Here is a 20,146-nt window from a genome sequence, read left to right on the forward strand (position 1 = left end):
CAGAAAGCTCTGAACATCTAATTTTTGAAATTCTTCTAGCTTTTCTTTTCGACCTTTGGTATTTGTATGTATTGACGATCTCTAAACCATTGTACAAAAACACCTTGAAGTGTCAAGCTTTAAAAATGAGTCTTCTTTTCTCTTTCTCCTGTGCAGCTTGGATTATCTTGGCCTTGTCAAAATACATTCTCTAGTTAGAGGCTGGAAATATTCCCCTCCTGGCTCCAAAGTATTGATTTTCTTCAACACTCAGCTCTGTCAGTCAGCCGAAAGGGGTGAAAGGTGAAAGTTCATCCAGCACTGCTCGGCTTTACCTTCCTATTAATGTCATGCCCTTTCCACGTTTGATCAGTTTATGTGATCACCAATCACACAGGACTGTTACTGCCCCTGTTTTCCCTATAAGGAAACATTTAAGACATCGGCAGAAATTCAAATACTTCCTGGGATGGACGCCAGGCATTTGAATAGGGCCAGTGATGGTAGAGTCCACTCCTTTAAAGCGCGCCTGTTTCTTAAAGAAAACTGTATGTTACATGATGATTGACTCAAACTCTTTATCTGAAAATCAGAAAAGAGCTGCAGTCACTAGACACGTCTAACCCTCTGTGAGCAATGAGGACCTATTTTGTTTCTCTTGCTTTTTCCTGAAAACCAATTACACCCTTTACCTCAGGGATTCAAATTCAACCAAACAGAATATTAAGTGAAATGGATTTAATGATCTCAGCCCAGCCCCCCACCGCAGGGCAGCCAACCCATGTCATCAAATCTGACGAGATATAATTTGGTACAATTAACAGTCTATTTAGGAGCAATTTAGGGTGGAGATAAAGCAACATGCATGCAATTCCCTTGCCCAAGCCCCAGAGGGCGCAGTAGAGTCTTGGTAGGAGAGTTTGGTTGTCACTTCCACAGTCCTGGAGGACTCCTCTGTGCTCTGGCCTCCTCTGTGGACAGGTTCACCTTTCTGGAAGCTGGTTTTCCAGGGAAATGAATAGCCAAACAGAAATAGAAGGCTTACTTTAATACCAAAGGTGGGGGTGGGGGGAGATCTCAATGGAGAATGCTTAAAAAGAATGCACAATGTTTTTAATGAGAAAAACAACCTTCAGTACAGTTCAGTTTTATTTTAACACACATATGTACACAGGGACAGTCAGCACATTTAGAATCTGTTAAGTGGCGTCATCAAGAGGCATCTCGAGAGGCAGACGTTTTACTTCACGTGCTGGACACAGTGAGTTCAATCATCACGTTTTCATACAGATGTCACGACGCAGCATCCTGAGCTTGGACTTACCAATGAAGCCACACGTACATCTCTACGTTCACAAGGACAGGTCCAAGTACAGCGCCAACAAAATCAGTAAGACACCAAAAGCATACGCTGTGATGACAACAGAAAGTTGACCTCAGTGCTGAGACGTCTGAGCTGTGATGACGTTTGTAGCTGTGGTTGTTCAAAGAGTCGGAGAGATTTGTGGGAACAAGAATGCAAATGTTAGTGTAGCAGTTAGAGGTGACTGTCTAACCAGCAGATACTGTCCACCTCGGCGTCCTACGACGGTCATGTTCTGCTCATCAACAATCACGGCTGTCTCTGCAGCCGGGGTGTGTGGCTGGCCGAGCCCCACTGCCCAGGTCCTCACAGCTTTCTTCTAAACTTCTGTGGGGTGTGCGGTCTGTTCTTTGGGGGGTGGCCTGCCCACAAGTCTCACACCTTCCTCCTGACGCAGTGAACATTTTGTTTAAAAAAAAAAACAAAAAAAAACTCTAAAGAATACCTGTACTTCATCATTCCAAAGCAGCTTTGTAGTCTAGAATAAATTAATCTTCATTTCAGTTCATAAGGTAAACATGTGCTGGATACTTGCACTGAAGACTCGGGAAACCACTGGGAAAATGAGAGCCCCTCTGTGTTCTCCTCAGGTTTTCCTGTCTATATCGGACACAACAGCTTGCTCACCAAACCAAGTCTACGGTGTATAGTTCTTAGTTTCTTCCCGGGAAGCTACATATATGATCTTTATAAATACAATGTACATGCATGTGGCAGGAATTCATTTTTGAAGAACACCTAAAGTCTAAAACCAAGGTACAGGGTGGGTTTGCCATCAATAGACATGACATACTTCTTATCACTATGAAAGAGGTGTTCTAGTGGACTTGATTTCCTAACATGTTCTTTAGAAATCTGTTTCAATAAAGTAACAGCTGTATTTGTTCCTGGACTGTGATCATACTTTTTTGTATATTATAAGAACTCTGTCAACCTAGGTTTTTTTAAATTAGATGCTCCCTTTACCACTTTGTAAACTTCATTTTTTTTCTGAATAAATCATTTTCTATTTTAGTATTTAATAAACCATTTTGCCTGATTAACCAACCAATTAACAACCAACCAGCCAAATTCCCAACTATATACAGATCAAGGTTGTTAGGAGCAAGTCATCCAAAATATTATTTTATGGATTTTTTTCCCCATTACTATGAGCAAAGAACCAGCATAATCTGACAGAAGGAGAAGACAGTGCCCTAAAGTTTACTTAGAAGCGTGATGAACACCCTCACTGCAGTGCTTGTTCAGACTGAGTGAGCCCCCCAACAGGTGTATATACAGCCGGCCCTTCATGTACTCTGTCATTTTATACCAGGGACTTGAGTACATGTGGACTTTGGTATCCTCGGGGGTCCTAGAACTGATTCCCCGCAGATACTGAGGGTGACTGTACATGCCTGAATGCCTGTGCCATAGTTAATGATTTTCTAGGACACTTGTTTAAAAGAAATATTGTCTTGGTTTTCCTTTAACTGGTCAGTAGTGGTTTGAAGGCTGAACTGTAACTATTAAATGATAGCTGACATATGGGAACTGCAGGTCTGTGAAGTTTCTAGATGGAAGGGGTAGGCTCTTTCTTAAAAAGATCTGTAGCTATAGACACAAGAATCTTCTTTACAGGTGTATGCTATGCTTCCAAACTTGGATTTTTATTACAAAAGTCCATTTCAGAGATTAGTTCTAGTGACTGGATGATTATACTAACTACATCTTCAGTAGTGATGATTTTGATTTTTAACTACTAAATACAGCATCATTTGAGCAGGAGATGAGCATTTTGGAAGGCTGGGTGTCCAGGAAACTATTCTCCACAAAAATCTGTGTGTGTGTGTGTGTGTGTGTGTGTGTGTGTGTATTTTCTCATTAATCTCCAATTGGTTAGTTGTTAATAAAGAAGGTAGTGGCTAAACCCTAGGAAATTGGATTGAGTAATTTCCGAGCAATCTCCCAGAAAGAAAAAAAACAGAAAGATCTTGTAAACACAGAATCCTTCTGGTAAACGATAGCATCTTTTAGGAAATCCAAAGGAAAATAGTATCAATGATTAGGACTGCCACGCGACCATAAAACCCAATGTCGGAACGACCAGGTCCCCACCACGTTCGGAGGTGGGGTTCAGCGCTCGGAAACTGCTGATCTGCGCTGGCAGTGCAATCACAGTGGTTATTGATTTTCGGGCTCCCGGCGCACCGAGCAACAGGACCGCCAGCCGCCCCTCCCGGTGCAGGGGTGGGGGGACAACCTGGGGACAGGGCGGCCGGTCCTGCGGGGCTGCGGGCCGCTCCAGCCCAGGGGGGCGGGGGCGGGAGGACACAGACCCCGCTGCCCCCGATGACCCCGGCGCGGGGTGGGGGCGGGCGCCGAGGGAGGGGGGGGGCTCTGGGCTTGGAGACCTGGGAGACGGAGCTCGCGGGCCGCAGCGCTAGACCATGAAGCGGTGTTCCTTGCCGTCGTGCGCCATGAGGATGACGTTGCGGTTCGAGGTCCAGATGAGCCGGGCCAGCCGCAGGGCGTTGTGCGAGCCGGGGGAGGCGGGCTGCACCGGGGGCACCTGGTAGGTCTTGATGCAGCGCAGCTGGGGCGCCGAGTTCAGCATGCCGATGCTCCCCAGCAGGGACGTGTTCATCTGGGGGGACACAGGGACGGGGAAACGCGGGTCACTGAAGGAGCCGGTTCCCCTTCCCCGCCATGGAGAGGGGTCCAAGGGACACAGCCCTGCGGTCACCTTCTCCATCACCGGATTCAGGTTCACATAAGGGTTGATTCTCAACCTCTGAAGGGCTCCTTCCAGTGTTATTTGAAATTGTTCTGATGCTGTTACAGAAAATGCATAAATCCAGAGAAATTTTACCTGCTGGGTAGAACTGGGCAGCAGGAAAGCCATCCATCTTTTTTGTTTTTCCTTTTTAATGTCACTACCTGCTGTGGCAGGGTTGTCCCCATTTTTGGGGGGCCTGCGCAGCATGTATGATCTTAGTTCCCCCTCCAGGGATGGAACCCGTTCGGCTTGCACTGGAAGTGCCGAGTCTTAACCACTGGACCTCCAGGGAAGACTCCCCCCCACCCTCCAACCACGTTTATGAAGGGAGCTAAGCGATACAGTTTAATAAAATGGTTCAATCAGACAGTACTTGGAAACTGCGGGTATTTCAAATGGCAGGCTTTTCTGGTTCTTTAGTAACAGTGCTCCCTGCACCTCCTGAAGAATGAGCCCTGAAGACACGTCTGGGGACTTAAGTTGGGGAAAATGAAGTGAACTTAAGCAGCAGAGTAATAGGTGAGCCAGATGGAAACTCAAAACTCATCCCCTTTCCCAGCTCCGCTCCCACCACACCTTCCCTCCTCACCTGCTTTAAGCACTTTCAGTTTTTGGAAAGCTCTAGTTTATTTTGAAGGAAAAAGCAAGAATCAGCCACCTCTCAACACTGCATGTGGGGCCCACCGCTCTGCTGCTAAAAAAGGGCACACTGTAATACCTCTCTGCAGGGCGTGTCCACCAGCTGGTGATTTCTGCCTTTTTGGGGGTGGCTTTTCTGGCTCTGACAGGAATTTGAGGTTCTCTTCATTCACATAAATGGAAAATAATGTGGAAATTAAGGCTCATGAACAACTGTGCATTCAGGTCAAAGTGCTGAATGCTGAATGGCAGTTATCTAAGTGAACTGTCATCTGAGTGACTGAATCTGATGAAACCTTTAGCTTCTAAATATTACTTAACCGTTTTTTGGTATTCAGCTTTTGTGCTACTGATCTATGAGTCACGTGGCAAGCGCACTGATGGTCAGGTCAGGAAAGCGGTGTTGGAAATAACATTTTTCTTTGCACTGATTTGTGTGCCCAGTTCTCTCCAGCAGCATCTCCGCCTGTGTGGTGCTCGGCTTTGTGGGGAGCATGCAGACGCCGCCTCAGTGTGGATGGAGGGCTGGCCCAGGAACCTGGGCAGCTCCTGGGGCATGGAAGGTGGGCTGTTGCCCTGTGGTTGGGTCACTGCCGAACAGAAGCCGTTCCTCGCTCCGGCCCTTCTCAGCAGCAGGATGGTGTCAGGGGGTGTAAATCACACCATCTCTGGCAGGACGCGTGCAGGCTCCGCTGACATTTTCACAATTTAAATCATCTTGAGTAATAACCCTTTTAAGATGACTAATGTTACTGATTTTCCTGCATTAATAATAGTGCCAAACACAACACAGAGGTGAAAAAAAATCACTAGTGTACGAGGTCACATTTTAAAACCAAATGTATGATTATCATTAACTCTTTCTGTTAAAGGACAGTTAACATTTCAAGCCAGGTGGTGCCTTCCGGGCATCTTCCAAGGGGCTCTTTCCTTGTGTTCTTCTCCCCCTTTCCTAGAAACTCCATAAAAGATAAAAACCAGGGTTTATTGCTTTCTGGAGATTCCCAAATAGTTTAAATATAAATAATGATGGTGAGCTTGATTTGCTAGTTCTCACAGGTACAAAGAGTAACAGACCATCATCATTTACTTCTCTTACAGAACAGATCCAAATTATCCCGAAAACCGCCAGTTAAAATGAACTGGCATCAACAGGCATACTGTGCTTTTTTAAAAAAAAAAAAATTTCTCAGTTGATAAATGACTACAAAGTATTTTTCATTCTTTATGGATTTTCTATGAAATGTGTAGGAAGCTTGATTTTTGCTGGTGGATCAAAATGCTAGGGGCATCCAATAGGCTCAGACATAGCCTTATTTTTTAATTCCTTCCTTTAGCTTTAGCCACGGACAAGAAATAGGTTGAAGGCAAAAGGGGACAGGAAGAGAATATCTTATTGGAATGTGACAGATGGAAGGATTTCCCCCCAAAATCCCATGATTATATCTGGGTTCTCCTTTTTAAAAGTTGAGCCGTCCTTCAAATGATTGATGGATGCCTTTGGTAGGGTCCAACAGCCTTCCCAAAGGTCAACAAAAGAGTCCAGAATGCAGTACTTGGATGCAATCTCAAAAACGACAGAATGATCTCTGTTAGTTTCCAAGGCAAACCATTCAATATCACAGTAATTCAAGCCTATGCCCCAACCAGTAATGCTGAAGAAGCTAAAGTTGAATGGTTCTGTGAAGATCTACAATACCTTTTAGAACTAACACCCAAAAAAGATGTCCTTTTCATTACAGGGGACTGGAATGCAAAAGTAGGTAGTCAGGAAACACCTGGAGTAACAGGCAAATTTGGTCTTGGAGTACAAAATGAAGCAGGTCAAAGACTGGTCATAGCAAACACCCTCTTCCAACAATACAAGAGAAGACTCTACACATGGACATCACCAGATGGTCAACATCAAAATCAGATTCACTGCAGCCAAAGATGGAGAAGCTCTATACAGTCAGCAAAAACAAGACCGGGAGCTGACTGTGGCTCAGATCATGAACTCCTTATTGCCAAATTCAGACTTAAATTGAAGAAAGTAGGGAAAACCATTAGACCATTCAGGTATGACCTAAATCAAATCCCTTATAATTATACAGTGGAAGTGAGAAATAGATTTAAGGGACTAGATCTGATAGACAGAGTGCTTGATGAACTATGGAAGGAGGTTCGTGACATTGTACAGGAGACAGAGAGCAAGACCATCCTCATGGAAAAGAAATGCAAAAAACCAAAATGGCTGTCTGGGGAGGCCTTACAAATAGCTGTGAAAAGAGAAGTGAAAAGCAAAGGAGAAAAGGAAAGATATAAGCATCTGAATGCAGAGTTCCACAGAATAGCAAGCAGAGATAAGAAAGCCTTCCTCAGTGATCAATGCAGAGAAATAGAGGAAAACAACAGAATGGGAAAGACTAGAGATCTCTTCAAGAAAATTAGAAATACCAAGGGAACATTTCATGCAAAGATGGGCTCGATAAAGGACAGAAATGGTATGGACCTAACAGAAGCAGAAGATATTAAGAAGAGGTGGCAAGAATACATGGAAGAACTGTACAAAAAAGATCTTTATGACCCAGATAATCACGATGGTGTGATCACTCACCTAGAGCCAGACATCCTGGAATGTGAAGTCAAGTGGGCCTTAGAAAGCATCACTATGAACAAAGCTAGTGGAGGTGATGGAATTCCAGTGGAGCTATTTCAAATCCTGAAAGATGATGCTGTGAAAGTGCTGCACTCAATATGCCAGCAAATTTGGAAAACTCAGCACTGGCCACTGGACTGGAAAAGGTCAGTTTTCATTCCAATCCCAAAGAAAGGCAATGCCAAAGAATGCTCAAACTACCACACAATTGCACTCATCTCACATGCTAGCAAAGTAATGCTCAAAATTTTCCAAGCCAGGCTTCAGCAATACATGAACTGTGAACTTCCAGATGTTCAAGCTGGTTTTAGAAAAGGCAGAGGAACCAGAGATCAAATTGCCAACATCCGCTGGATCATGGAAAAAGCAAGAGAGTTCCAGAAAAACATCTATTTCTGCTTTATTGACTATGCCAAAGCTTTGACTGTGTGGATCACAATAATTAACTGTGGAAAATTCTGAAAGAGATGGGAATACCAGACCACCTGACCTGCCTCTTGAGAAACCTATATGCAGGTCAGGAAGCAACAGTTAGAACTGGACATGGAACAGCAGACTGTTCCAAATAGGAAAAGAAGTACAAGGCTGTATATTGTCACCCTGCTTATTTAACTTATATGCAGAGTACATCATGAGAAACGCTGGACTGCAAGAAGCACAGGCTGGAATCAAGATTGCTGGGAGAAATATCAATAACCTCAGATATGCAGATGACACCACCCTTATGGCACAAAGTGAAGAACAACTAAAAAGCCTCTTGATGAAAGTTAAAGAGGAGAGTGAAAAAGTTGGCTTAAAGCTCAACATTCAGAAAATGAAGATCATGGCATCTGGTCCCATCACTTCATGGGAAATAGATGGGGAAACAGTAGAAACAGTGTCAGATTTGTTTTTTGGTGGGGGGGCTCCAAAATCACTGTGGATGGTGACTGCAACCATGAAATTAAAAGATGCTTACTCCTTGGAAGGAAAGTTATGACCAACCTAGATAGCATATTCAAAAGCAGAGACATTACTTTGCCAACAAAGGTCCGTCTAGTCAAGGCTATGATTTTTCCAGTGGTCATGTATGGATGTGAGAGTTGGACAGTGACGAAAGCTGAGCACCGAAGAATTGATGCTTTTGAACTGTGGTGTTGGAGAAGACTCTTGAGAGTCCCTTGGACTGCAAGGAAATCCAATCAGTCCATTCTGAAGGAGATCAGCCCTGGGTGTTCTTTGGAAGGAATGATGCTAAAGCTGAAACTCCAATACTTTGGCCACCTTATGTGAAGAGTTGACTCACTGGAAAAGACTCTGATGCTGGGAGGGATTGGGGGCAGGAGGAGAAGGGGACGACAGAGGATGAGATGGCTGGATGGCATCACTGACTCGATGGACATGAGTCTGAGTGAACTCCGGGAGATGGTGAAGGACAGGGAGGCCTGGCGTGCTGCGATTCATGGGATCAAAAAGAGTCGGACATGACTGAGCGACTGAACTGAACTGAACAGCCTTCCTGCCTCAGAACAGGGCTCCATGAATCTCTGCAGGGTACATAAGGGTGATGGCAGGAAACAGCTGGAAAGATAAATATTCTTGTGTTAACAGTGATTTGTTGTTCTTCAGCCCATCCTTTCCCTACGATCTCTTCAAATAAGAGAGGAACCTGGAGTAGTGAGGGTGGGTATGAATTTTCCCAATAAGTTCCATAAAAGAACCGTCACCAAAACAACCAGTCGCTTTGTTATTCAATACTAACATTTTCTTGGCCAGAGACTGCCTACAAATTATGCTAAAGTGAAGGCAACCTGAGTCTTGAATGAATGAAAACTCCATGTAATTATATTTGGTCACCTTAGCTTTTTTCTTCACTTCCAAGAAAATAAATCCTCATCATGAACAATTCAAATCATAAAGAGAAGTATAAAAAAGAAAGCAAAGATCTCCTGAAATATCACTTTCCAGTAATAATCATTAACATTTTGGTAAACCTCTTTCTAGATCTGGAAGTGTATGTCCACAGAAGGAGAAGTAGGTTTCAGGAATTTTACATAAACCGGCTCATATTAAAAGGCAGTTGGAGGGATTTCCCTTGTGGTCCAGTGGTTAAGATTCCTCTCCAGGTGTGGGTTCGATCCCTGGTCAGGGAACTAGGATCCCATATACTGTGCAGCCAAAATTTTTTTAAAATAATAATAAATAAAAGGCAGTTGGACAACTGGCTTTTTTCATTCAACAAAATGTTGAGGGCAATCTTTTTATGTTAATGACTATAGATTTACATCATCCATTTAAAATGGCAGAATAGTAGTTTGGAACAGATGTAGGATGGAATAAATGAAGAACAAATGAAAGTTCTACACATCTCATTTATTATTAGCATTTCTGGAAAAGGATACTTACTTGTTGCAGGGTGGTGGTAAAATTTAGGTGAGAGATTTGTGGTTGTAGTTCATTACAAAGCTCTCCTGGCTCAAATACCAATGGATACACTGAAGTGCAATATTCAAATAGTAGGAATATGTTGTTGGAGAATCGAAGGGTTTGAAAGATTGCCAAATTACATCATTCAGCAGCTGAGTATGTAAAGTAACTAAACAGCAACTGTGGCGTTTCCTTTCCCTTTAAAAATAATGCTTCACAAAACCAGTTCTGAGAAGATTGTTTTCTGAACACATAGACACAGAAACAGATGTAATTCATCAAAACAGGAAGGGCTTTAATGCTACTCTCAGTGTAAGTAATGCTGCATCCAAACCTCTTACTAAGTCTCACTTGAGCAATTACCCAACTAGTATTTCTCATTAACACTCATTTCTCAGCAAAGATTTTAATAGCTGATGGCTTTTGTAAGGCTCTGTATTAATAAGGCTTCATTAAGTTTTCAAAATATATTGCAGTACATTTACTGGAATAATATAAAAGTATTATCATACATCACTAGACCTAAACAATATGCATCTAAATAAATCAGCCAAGTCCATTTGGGTAGAGCAGCGGTAGATCCAACACTGCTTTCTTGACTCTCTTTTATTCAAATAAAAACCCTGCTATGCTCCTGGAAGAGGTTTTATTGCATTTTCTTGAGAAAGGTGAAATGATGCTTCTGTGTCTTCTCCTAAGTTTTAGGACCAAGCTGGGTATAATTTAAGTAGGGAAGAAAAGGTCTGCGTTTTAAATTCTGACATGGGGACTGGAGGTAAGAAAGATGTGGTGTTGCCTGAGTTGCCTGGGCGCTCTGCCTGCTGAACACCCACCCCTGCAAGTAACACAGGGTGGCCTCTGGAGAAGACGTCTGGACAAAGGCAAGGAGCCGGGCCCCCTGAGGGCAGAGCCACACAGACTCCCAGGGTGAAGTGCATCTGGTGAAGTCCAGGGGCAACAGCACAAGCTGAAGTGGACAGAGCAAAGAGGTTATTTCAAAAAGATAGCATCTACGGAATGATCTTGATCTCCAGCGTGAGGTACATGCTGACCGTAATTCCATCAATGAGCTAGGCAGCAACTCTGATAAAAACAGAAAAATATTTAAGAAAGGCATGAATATATCCAGACAGAACCTTGAAGATCTAGATAAGGGGGGAAAGGTTTACCACTTAGACATTCAGAAAAATACTGGGGAAAGTTTCACATCTGGTAAATTTAGGAGGTATTATATGAGGAATTGGGCTTCCAGGCAGTGCTAGCCATGAAGAACCTGCCTGCCAATGCAAGAGAGGCAGGTTCGATCCCTGGGTCAGGAAGATTCCTTGGAAAAGCGCATGGCAACCCATTCTAGTATTCTTGCCTGGAAAATTCCATGGACAGAGGAGCCTAAAGGGCTATAGTCCATGGGGTTCTAAAGAGTTAGACACAACTGAACCAACAGCATGTATGCATGTATATAAGGAGTTATATTTTCTTGGCAGGAAGAAAAATTGAACAACAAAATGGAGATCTGTTTTTGTTTACTCCCAAGGAAGAAAGCACAGAGCAAACACAAAGCCCTGAGGGCAGGGACCCGCGACTGTTTGGTTCCAGGCCCCCAAGGCTTAGCCGAGCACCCAGTGCTTCCACACCAGCTATGCGCCGGATGGAGGGAATTTCACAAGAATGCGCCTCTGGAATTCAAGAGAATGGGAAACAAGGGGAAATGTCTATCAAGGGCGTCAAAGTACAGTTGGTGTCACAGAAACCAGTGTTAGCAGAAAGGAACAACTGGCAGGGACACTGTCTGAAGAAGCACTGTTGCAAGAGTTCAGTTTATGGACTCGCTGTGGGATTTCACTAAAATAAACATGAGTCCTGCGGTTACCCAATGCGAAAAACAAAGACTGGGTGACATCTCTAAGGAAAAGAGTTTACCAGGAGCCAATTAATATGCTGGAGATAGATTCTGGAGGAAAAGATAATGAGAAAATAAACAGGAAAACTAAATTAGGTGAAGAGTAGGAAAAGTTCAGGACAGGTCTGGTAGTTGTCATGCTTTAACGGCATGCTGTTAATTAAGCAATTTATTGTATCTGTTTTACATTTTATTAGCTATTGATTTTTTAAAAACCATCCTCAAGTTGTGAAGTCTTGTTTAAACTTTTATTTAATTTTTTTTTTAAGCTTTTAAAGTGATGCACTGCATCTCATAAAACATACTTGCATCCTAGGATAGGCAACAAAATTTTAAGTTAACTTGGGGGCGGGGTTGGTAATGTTTAATTTTTTTGTAATTATCAGGAGTAAGGTACTTAAAAGGAAGATGGGATGGAGATTTAGCACTGAGGATGAAACCAGTCCTATTATAAAGCTCAGTTCCTTGAATCAATTAATATTCATTTTAATCATTATTAAACAGAGGTATCTTCGTGTACTGCCAGTCAATGGTACTCAGATTTTTGAAAATGTTTTAATAGCTTGGGAATGAAGAGCATCATGTGCGAAATTCAGAACACAAATGAATATGGGATAATACACACAGAGCATGAAGTTCATACGAGGCTGCTTCTGCCTTAAACCCCGTGCCCTGTTGTCTGAATGCCTTGTGTAAATTAACAGCCTGAGCAGAGGTCTCCACTGCTCCACCCCGAATCCTTCCAGGCCCGTTACTTAGCTTTAAAGGCACCTCCTTCTCCCCAAACACCCACCCCTCCCTGCCTGAATACCTGGCCCTTACTTAGCATCACCATGCCTCGGCTCAGGCGGTACTGCCTCTGTGAAGCCAGCCCGCAACCTCACTCCCAGGTTCCCCCAGGACTGTAGTTGCTTATTTACTTGTATCTCCCTTAGACTGACTGGAGAAGGAAATGGCAATCCACTCCAGTACTGTTGCCTGGAAAATCCCATGGACAGAGGAGCCTGGCAGGCTGCAGTCTATGGGGTCGCAAAGAGTCGGACACGACTGAGTGACTTCACTTCACTTCACTTCCCTTAGACTGAAAGCTGTGTGAGAGCAGACCCCACCTCTTTCTGGGCTGCCAACTGTATGCTCAGTAGACCCTGCGTGCCAGCAGCTGGCCCATCATCAGCAAGCAATAAATACTCGATATTTGTTGAAGGGAGGGCCGGCACGAGGAGGCCTTGGTGGGCAGGTCAGCAGGGAGCCTCCCCCAGCAAAAGTGGATCACGCAACAGACATCAAGACCCTGTAGCATCTACGCTTACCTGCCAGAAAGAAATGTGGCTGTCCGTGTTCGAGTAGGTGGCAAGATACCGTCCATCCGGGGCAAAGGCCACTGCAGTGATTGGTCCCTTGTGTCCATGGATTGTCTGAAATAAAATTACGAGTCATTCACTGTATGCACTGCACAGAACTATTGTACCTAAACATGCAAATACATTCAAAGTTGAACAAGTCATGCCATGGATACTAGAAACTGGTATGTTCTTTATTTATAAACTTGCTATTGTTCGGTCGCTAAGTCATGTCCGGCTCTTTGTGACCCCAAGAAGTGGAGCAGGCTGTGCTTCCCTGTCCTTCTCTTTCTCCCTGAGTTTGCTCAAACTCCTGTCCACTGAGTCAAACTTAGCTTAGAAAAAGAGGAAAAGCAGCTGAAGTTCTTTCACTGATTCATCCAGGGGCTTTGACCTTGTTCTGGGGAGTCCACCTGCTTCCTACTTGGGAGGATATAGCATGAGTTCAAAGGAAGAGCAGATATTAACAGGCAAACCAATGTGCTCACCCACTTATGCCTATTTGAGGGAAGAATTTTACAATTAATTAGGAAAGTTAAAAAAACTGATCACCAAATCTATCCAGGAACTTCATCTGTAATGAAAAACAATCAAAGCTCTATCACATAACATCTCTACTCTGGAAGGAGTCAAAAACAATCATTTCAACCCTTTAATAATTATACATTTTTCACATTTTATGCTTCATTTCCCTCCAATTATACTATGTTTAAATGCATATGGCCACAATTAGTACACATCCATGCACGCATGTGTTGGGAGGTTTGAACACATATATAAATCAAATGCCATTAAAAACAAGTTAATAGGGATCATTTTGAGCCTCTGCCAAATAGCTATCATTGATTTAATCATGAATTAAAAAAAAAAGAATGATGTGGTATTTTAGACTCGGTCTCTGAGTAAAGGTCTTTACTAACAAAAAATTACACTCATGTCTAATGATATTAATAGTTACCGAAAATACTGGGATACTGAACAAATTAGCATAATATTGTATTAATATATCTGCACAAACTATTAAAGGCTGTATCTTCATTACATGAACCAATATTCAGACTGGTTACAACTGGAGGTTGATTACCTCTCTTGGTCTAGAAAGGATGGGGAAATATGTTCCCTTAAACTAAGGCAAAGCAGGAAGGTTTGTTTCCACTTGCATCTTGAGTCTCGGTGGGAGCAAGTGCACTGGGCAATTCAGCGGCCCCCTCCCGCCCTGCCTTCCACTGTGATTGTTTGGACTGTAAATTCCACTAGGACTCTCCTCACAGTTCACAGCGGAGTGATGACAATGAGGAAGAGAGAAAGGGGAGGGGGGCGGGGGGACAAGCGTGTCCCTCTGTGCGTTCAGCTTTCGCTCTTTCCTGTCGTTAGACCAGGTGCTGCGGGGATCCAAAAGGATGCCTGCTTTCCACACTCAGGAAAAAATGTTGCACTGGTAGCAGTGGGTTTTGGGCTGGCAGAGGACACTCTCTGAGTCAGACTGCCTGCCCTGCGTTTGGGCTCCACTGCTCACTGTGAGCCCTGGGGCAAGTTATTTATGCTCCTTAACCTTGAGCGCACCCACGCCAACAAAGCAGAGACAATGATGATGATGGTGGTGGTGACAATGGCCGATGGTTCCTACCTTGAAGAGCTTTGTGAAGATTAAACGAGTTCGCACATGCACAGCCTCTGCACGATGCGTTAGTCAGTTCAGTCGCTCAGTCGTGTCCGACTCTCTGCGACCCCATGAATCGCAGCACGCCAGGCCTCCCTGTCCATCACCAACTCCCGGAGTTCACTCAGACTCACGTCCATCGAGTCCGTGATGCCATCCAGCCATCTCATCCTCTGTCGTCCCCTTCTCGTCCTGCCCCCAACCCCTCCCAGCATCAGAGTCTTTTCCAATGAGTCAACACTTCACATGAGGTGGCCAAAGTACTGGAGTTTCAGCTTTGGCATCATTCCTTCCAGAGAACACCCAGGGCTGATCTCCCTCAGAATGGACTGGTTGGATCTCCTTGCAGTCCAAGGGACTCTGAAGAGTCTTCTCCAACACCACAGTTCAAAAGCATCAATTCTTCGGTGCTCAGCTTTCTTCAGAGTCCAACTCTCACATTCATACATGACCACTGGAAAAACCATAGCCTTGACTAGACGGACCTTTGTTGGCAAAATAATGCATGGCACATAATAATTCAATGAATACTCTTAATATTTGTGCTGCTCCTCTTTTAAAGATGACCAGATGTATATACTTGAAAGTTGCTAAGAGAGTAGATCTTAAATGTTCTCACCACAAAAAAAGAAATGGTGCTTGTGTGATGGGAGGGAGGTATTAGATAACACCAGGGGGGTAACCATATTGCAATATAGAAGTGTATCAAATCATCATGTACACCTTAACCTCACAGGTTACATGTCAATTATATCTCAGGAATGCCAAAAAGAGACTAGACAAATGTAAGCAATCCCATAAATCAATTACTTGAGTACTCCATTTAATGAAAAAATAAAATAAATAAAGCCCTAATCATATATAAAACTAGATTATAGATATATTGGGTTTGGCCTGCAAAATGATTGTAAAATGTATTTTCTGAGCCTATACTCTAATTCATCAAACATCGTTTAAAATCAAGATTTCCAGCCTCTCTTGAAACAGCGCAGATTGCTTCCACTCTGGCCACCCTGGGCCCGTGTTTGCCCCTGATACCCTGGGCCAGGCTGAGCTGAGGGGGCCCTGTGGCCTTGTGGCCCTGTTGGCATTCGCTCTGATGCCACCAGTTCCAGCCCTGACTTAAGCGGGTCTGGGTACACAACACCCACTGCCTGGCCCCCTTATTTCCTGCCTGGTCCCTCACAGCATGTAATGCCACCTTCCTATTAAAAATACTTGATTCAACAAAGATTCTTCGATGCTCTGGGGTCCTGATATGCATCTAAAGTGTGAGCACACTGAAAGCTCAGATAAAAGCTTGCCCTGCTGGCAAATCCCCCCTCCCCAAAAGCGCAACTCTGTGTAGAGGTGGATTTACCCCTCCTCCGGGAGTCTGGGCCCCTAAATCTCAACACAGAATGTTAAGCCTGCCTCGTTCCCATGAGCATCCTTCCTTAACCAGCAACCAGCATGTGCTTCAGAGGATGTGCCAGCCCGGCAGCCTCCTCCACGTGCCTCGCTGTGAGGCTGGCTAAGATGGCTCTGCAGAAAGCCAGACACGCAGGCTCCTCCTGTTTCACATCGTTATCTTCACGTGTGTGTTGAGTTGCTCACTCACGTCCGACTCTGTGACCCTTTGGACTGCAGGCCGCCAGGTTCCTCTGTCCACGGGGTTTCCCAGGCAAGAACACTGGAGTGGGTGCCCATTTCCTTCTCCAGGGGATCTTCCTGACTCAGGGATCGAACCCGCGTCTCCTGTGTCTCCTGCACTGCAGGCGGATTCTTTACCACTCAGCCCTCTGGGGAAGGCTATTATATCTTCATCCTTTATAGTATTTAAAATATCTACTTGAATACGTCTATGTCAGTTGAAGACACCCTTCATTATGTTATCTAGTGTCTCTAACAGAAGATCCTATGAATTAAATTCATCTTGGAATTGTCTGCTAGGAAAATATTTACCTTTTCAGATACATTTTGTTGTTTTCTTTTATCATGCAACGATAAGTACATAATCTCACATGTACCTGCTTTCCTGCCAGGAAACTCAGAACTAAATTTGTGCTCATTCTAGCTGTCCAGTAATAAATACTCTCCTCCTCATTTCACTAATCACAGTCCGGTTTTCTTTTATTGTTGTTCTTGTCAAGGTTAGGTGCTAAGCTTAATGGGTTAGTTTCTTTAAAGTCTGTTTTGAACAAAGGCGGACTACATTTTAGATCAGAGCACATCAACACACACACACCCCCACGCCGATCCGGCTAGGTGCCTCTCAGGTGCGCGCGCACACACACACATACACACACCCCGATCTGGCTAGGTGCCCCACAGGCTGTCTTTCAAAGCAACAGAGAGAAAAACCACGGGATACTGATGGCAGCATCAGCAGATGGACGGACCTGTAGCTGTATAAGAAAGCAAGTACCACTCACGGTAGCTCAGGGAAGCTCACTGTTTTTAAATGGTCCGGTATATCTGGTGAGTTCATTACAATCTCAGCCTGAGAGACCTCCAGCCCCCAGCAGAATGGAAATGCTGCCATTGTCTTTTGTCCGGGGTCTCTGAACTTTTCCCGGACCAGTGCGGGCACCCCCTGAGCTGACTTTAGCCTCCGATGTCTTTTGCTGGGGGTCTCTGAACCTCTCCTGGACCTGTGCAGGTGCCCCCTGAGCTGACTGGAACCTCCCCTCTGGCGCGATGCAGCTGTGTGCAGACAGCAGTGACTGCGAGAGCACTTTGTGATTCCGCATACTCAAGGGTTTGGGATTGTAAATGCTCGAGTAGAAAGAACCTTCTCCCCAAACAACAGGTTTTCAAACAAAAGGAGGTCGGGCCTGCTTTTTAGATGTGGGTGAGTACCATAGCCCTTGCGATAGGTTTTGTCAGAGAAATTGCTGTCTTAAAAAGACAGAAATGGAATATAAAGAAATTAATCTAATTCAAGAAGTGCTATGAACAATAAAAGAAATCAAGCAATTATCCCTAGCAGGAGACAAGAATGTTGAATTGTTAAACCTCTTCCCCGCTTTTGCTTATAAGGAAAAGGAGCTGAGAAGCAGGATTAATAAGGAACAACACTCGCACAAGCCAAGCGGTTTTTAACAGGCACGTTCAGTGTGCTCCGCAAACGAGTATAGTTAACCCCGTCATCCAGGGCAGGAGAGACACGGACTTTCAAAATGATTTGGTCAGCATCGATACAAACTAGTACGGTCTAGAATATTCTCTCGAAAGCTGCGGTCTCTTCCTGGACTTCTTGCTATTCAGCTTCCAAATGACAAATTGGAGAACCGAGACCAAAACGGAGGCCTCGATTGCACCCATTTCACAGACTGAACAAGATCAAAGAGAGCATCTTGCATTAATTTCCAGGTCTCCTCACTTTTTTTAAGGGGAGGGAAAAAGCCCAGGCAAACAAAATTTCCTACTTTTAACATTAATTCTAAAGAAAGGATGTCCGAGAGGAGGTACAGTTTTGCTACCATAAATACCATCACAAGGGAAAGATGTTGACTGACCCGTGTATTTTATGTAACATTTTTTAAACTAAAAAAAAGAAAATAAAGAAAGGACTTTGAACTTCGCAGCCCCAGGGTCTGCCAGGCGTGAGAGGAAAGATGGCCGTCCTGCTCACAGGTCTTCTTGGGGAGCACAGGGCTGGCTCTGGGGGAACCGAGGCAGCTGGAATTTGAGGGGTGACCACAAGGCCTGCTGAGCTGTGTGTCCCCAGAGGGCTGCACGTGGTCTCTGAAATCCCTACAAATACAACTGTGCCTTTGGTTGAGGCATTTTCCCTGGCCTGTGCCCTGGCAGAGAGCAAACAGGACCAACTTGCTCTCATGAGGCACCGGTACAAGCATGGCAGAGGCCTTGAGCTCAGGGTGAGAATGGATGACGCGTCCCTCTGTGTACAGAGGCAGGAAGCTGCTGGAGATGGGCCAGATATACAGGAAAGTGGGTGCTGAGGAAGTGAGGATCAGCTCCAAGAAGGAGAGCTAACGGCAAAGACCTACAAATGCACACATTTTCCCAGCGCGTGTGCTTAGTCACTGGGTCGTGTCCGGCTCTTCGGGACCCCATAGACTGCAGCCCGCCAGGTGCCTCTGTCTGTGGGATTCTCCAGGCAAGATTATTGGAGTAGGTTGCCATGCCCTCCTCCAGGGGATCTTCCCGACCCAGGGATGGAACCCAGGTCTCCCGCACTGCAGGCGGAGGGGCAGCCCTGCTGGTCCCTTAGTGCTAACAAACAACGGGCACTTCCCTGGGGGTCCTGGTGGTGAAGACACCACACCCCCGCCGGAGGAGGCATGGCTTCCATCCCCGGTCGGGGAACTAAGATCCCCGCATGCTGCAAGGCTTGGCCAAAACAGAAAAACAAATAAACACACAACCACCAAAAACCAAACAATGCTAAGTGAGGTTCAGGGAGCGGTTGTGCCTGACACACCCACCAAACATTTGGCATCTCTTCCCGGCTGCAGGCACAGTCAGGAAAGGGTGGGTGAGGAAGCTGGAGCAGGGCTTGCCCAGCACGCCTTTCTGACACCCCAGCACAGGCTGCTGACTTCTGGGCTGATCGGCAGGGAGAGACAGGGTCCGGGGACACAGAGACACCGCGCTGAGGGATGGCTTCGTTTGTTAGGCCAGGGAACGGCTCGTCAAAAAAAGGGCCATTTCCAAAAAGTTGACAAGTTAAGATTTAATTATGTTCAAGAAATAAAACTCCCTCTTTCTTCTCTCCGAAGCAACCGATTTGTGAAAACTGTGTTAGGTACTCGACGTTCACCTGCTAGAGGAGACAAACGGTTTAGGCAGACGATAACATATTTTCAGAAAGTCTCATCTACAGCCAATTAGAAGGCTGGAGTAAAATTTAATCTCCACTGTGAACTGAGCCTTCTGCCGCCTTTTTGTGGGTGGGATCTTACGGCCGAAAGACACGGCCAGCAACACTGAGAGGCCACCCATTCTTTTCTGTAGGTGGACAGGGCTGCCTTAAAGCAGGATGGATGAAAATTCACTTGTTTTCTTTTTTCCTTTAAAAAAATTATTTTTATTTTTTTAAAATATAAATTTATTTAATTGGAGACTAATTACTTTACAATATTATATTGGTTTTGCCATACATCAACATGAATCCGCCACGGGTGTACACGTGTACAAATCTCCCTCTCGAGAAGATTCCAAAGCCTCCCCTGAGGGCCCTTTTCTGTGTTTAATGGTGTGTGCCATCAGAAAAGTTTTCCTTTTTTCAAATCTAAATCCAGAATGCTGTAGTGTGAGCCTGATTCCTCGGTTCCAGCCTTAGAAGAGATGAAGAACAGCTGGTCACCAAGCTTATTATTATTATTTTTTTTCTTTTTTTCTTGGCAGCAAGGCATGCGGGGTCTTAGCTCCCCGACCAGGGATCAAACCCACACCTGCTGCAATGGAAGCCTAGAGTCTTAACCCCTGGACTACCAGGGAAGTCTGTGATCACCA

General features: G+C 44.7%; 1 protein-coding gene across 2 annotated transcripts in view; it reads right to left on the bottom strand.

The window, feature by feature from the left end:
* Positions 1–702: 702 nt before the first annotated feature.
* Positions 703–20,146, bottom strand: part of WDR7 (WD repeat domain 7) — a 357,442-nt gene continuing 337,998 nt past the window's right edge. Inside the window, exons 27-28 of one of the 2 annotated variants that reach the window (XM_040264319.1) lie at positions 12,994–13,098; positions 703–3,968 (exon numbers count right to left, since the gene is read on the bottom strand). In XM_040264319.1, coding sequence (XP_040120253.1) covers positions 3,765–3,968; positions 12,994–13,098 — 309 coding nt within the window. In that variant the 3' untranslated portion in view covers positions 703–3,764. The remainder of the gene's footprint in view (positions 3,969–12,993; positions 13,099–20,146) is intronic. The other variant, XM_040264320.1, reaches the window with a different exon arrangement.

Source organism: Oryx dammah, unplaced genomic scaffold (genome assembly GCF_014754425.2).
Source record: "Oryx dammah isolate SB20612 unplaced genomic scaffold, SCBI_Odam_1.1 HiC_scaffold_22, whole genome shotgun sequence".
In the NCBI taxonomy this organism is placed as follows: domain Eukaryota; kingdom Metazoa; phylum Chordata; class Mammalia; order Artiodactyla; family Bovidae; genus Oryx; species Oryx dammah.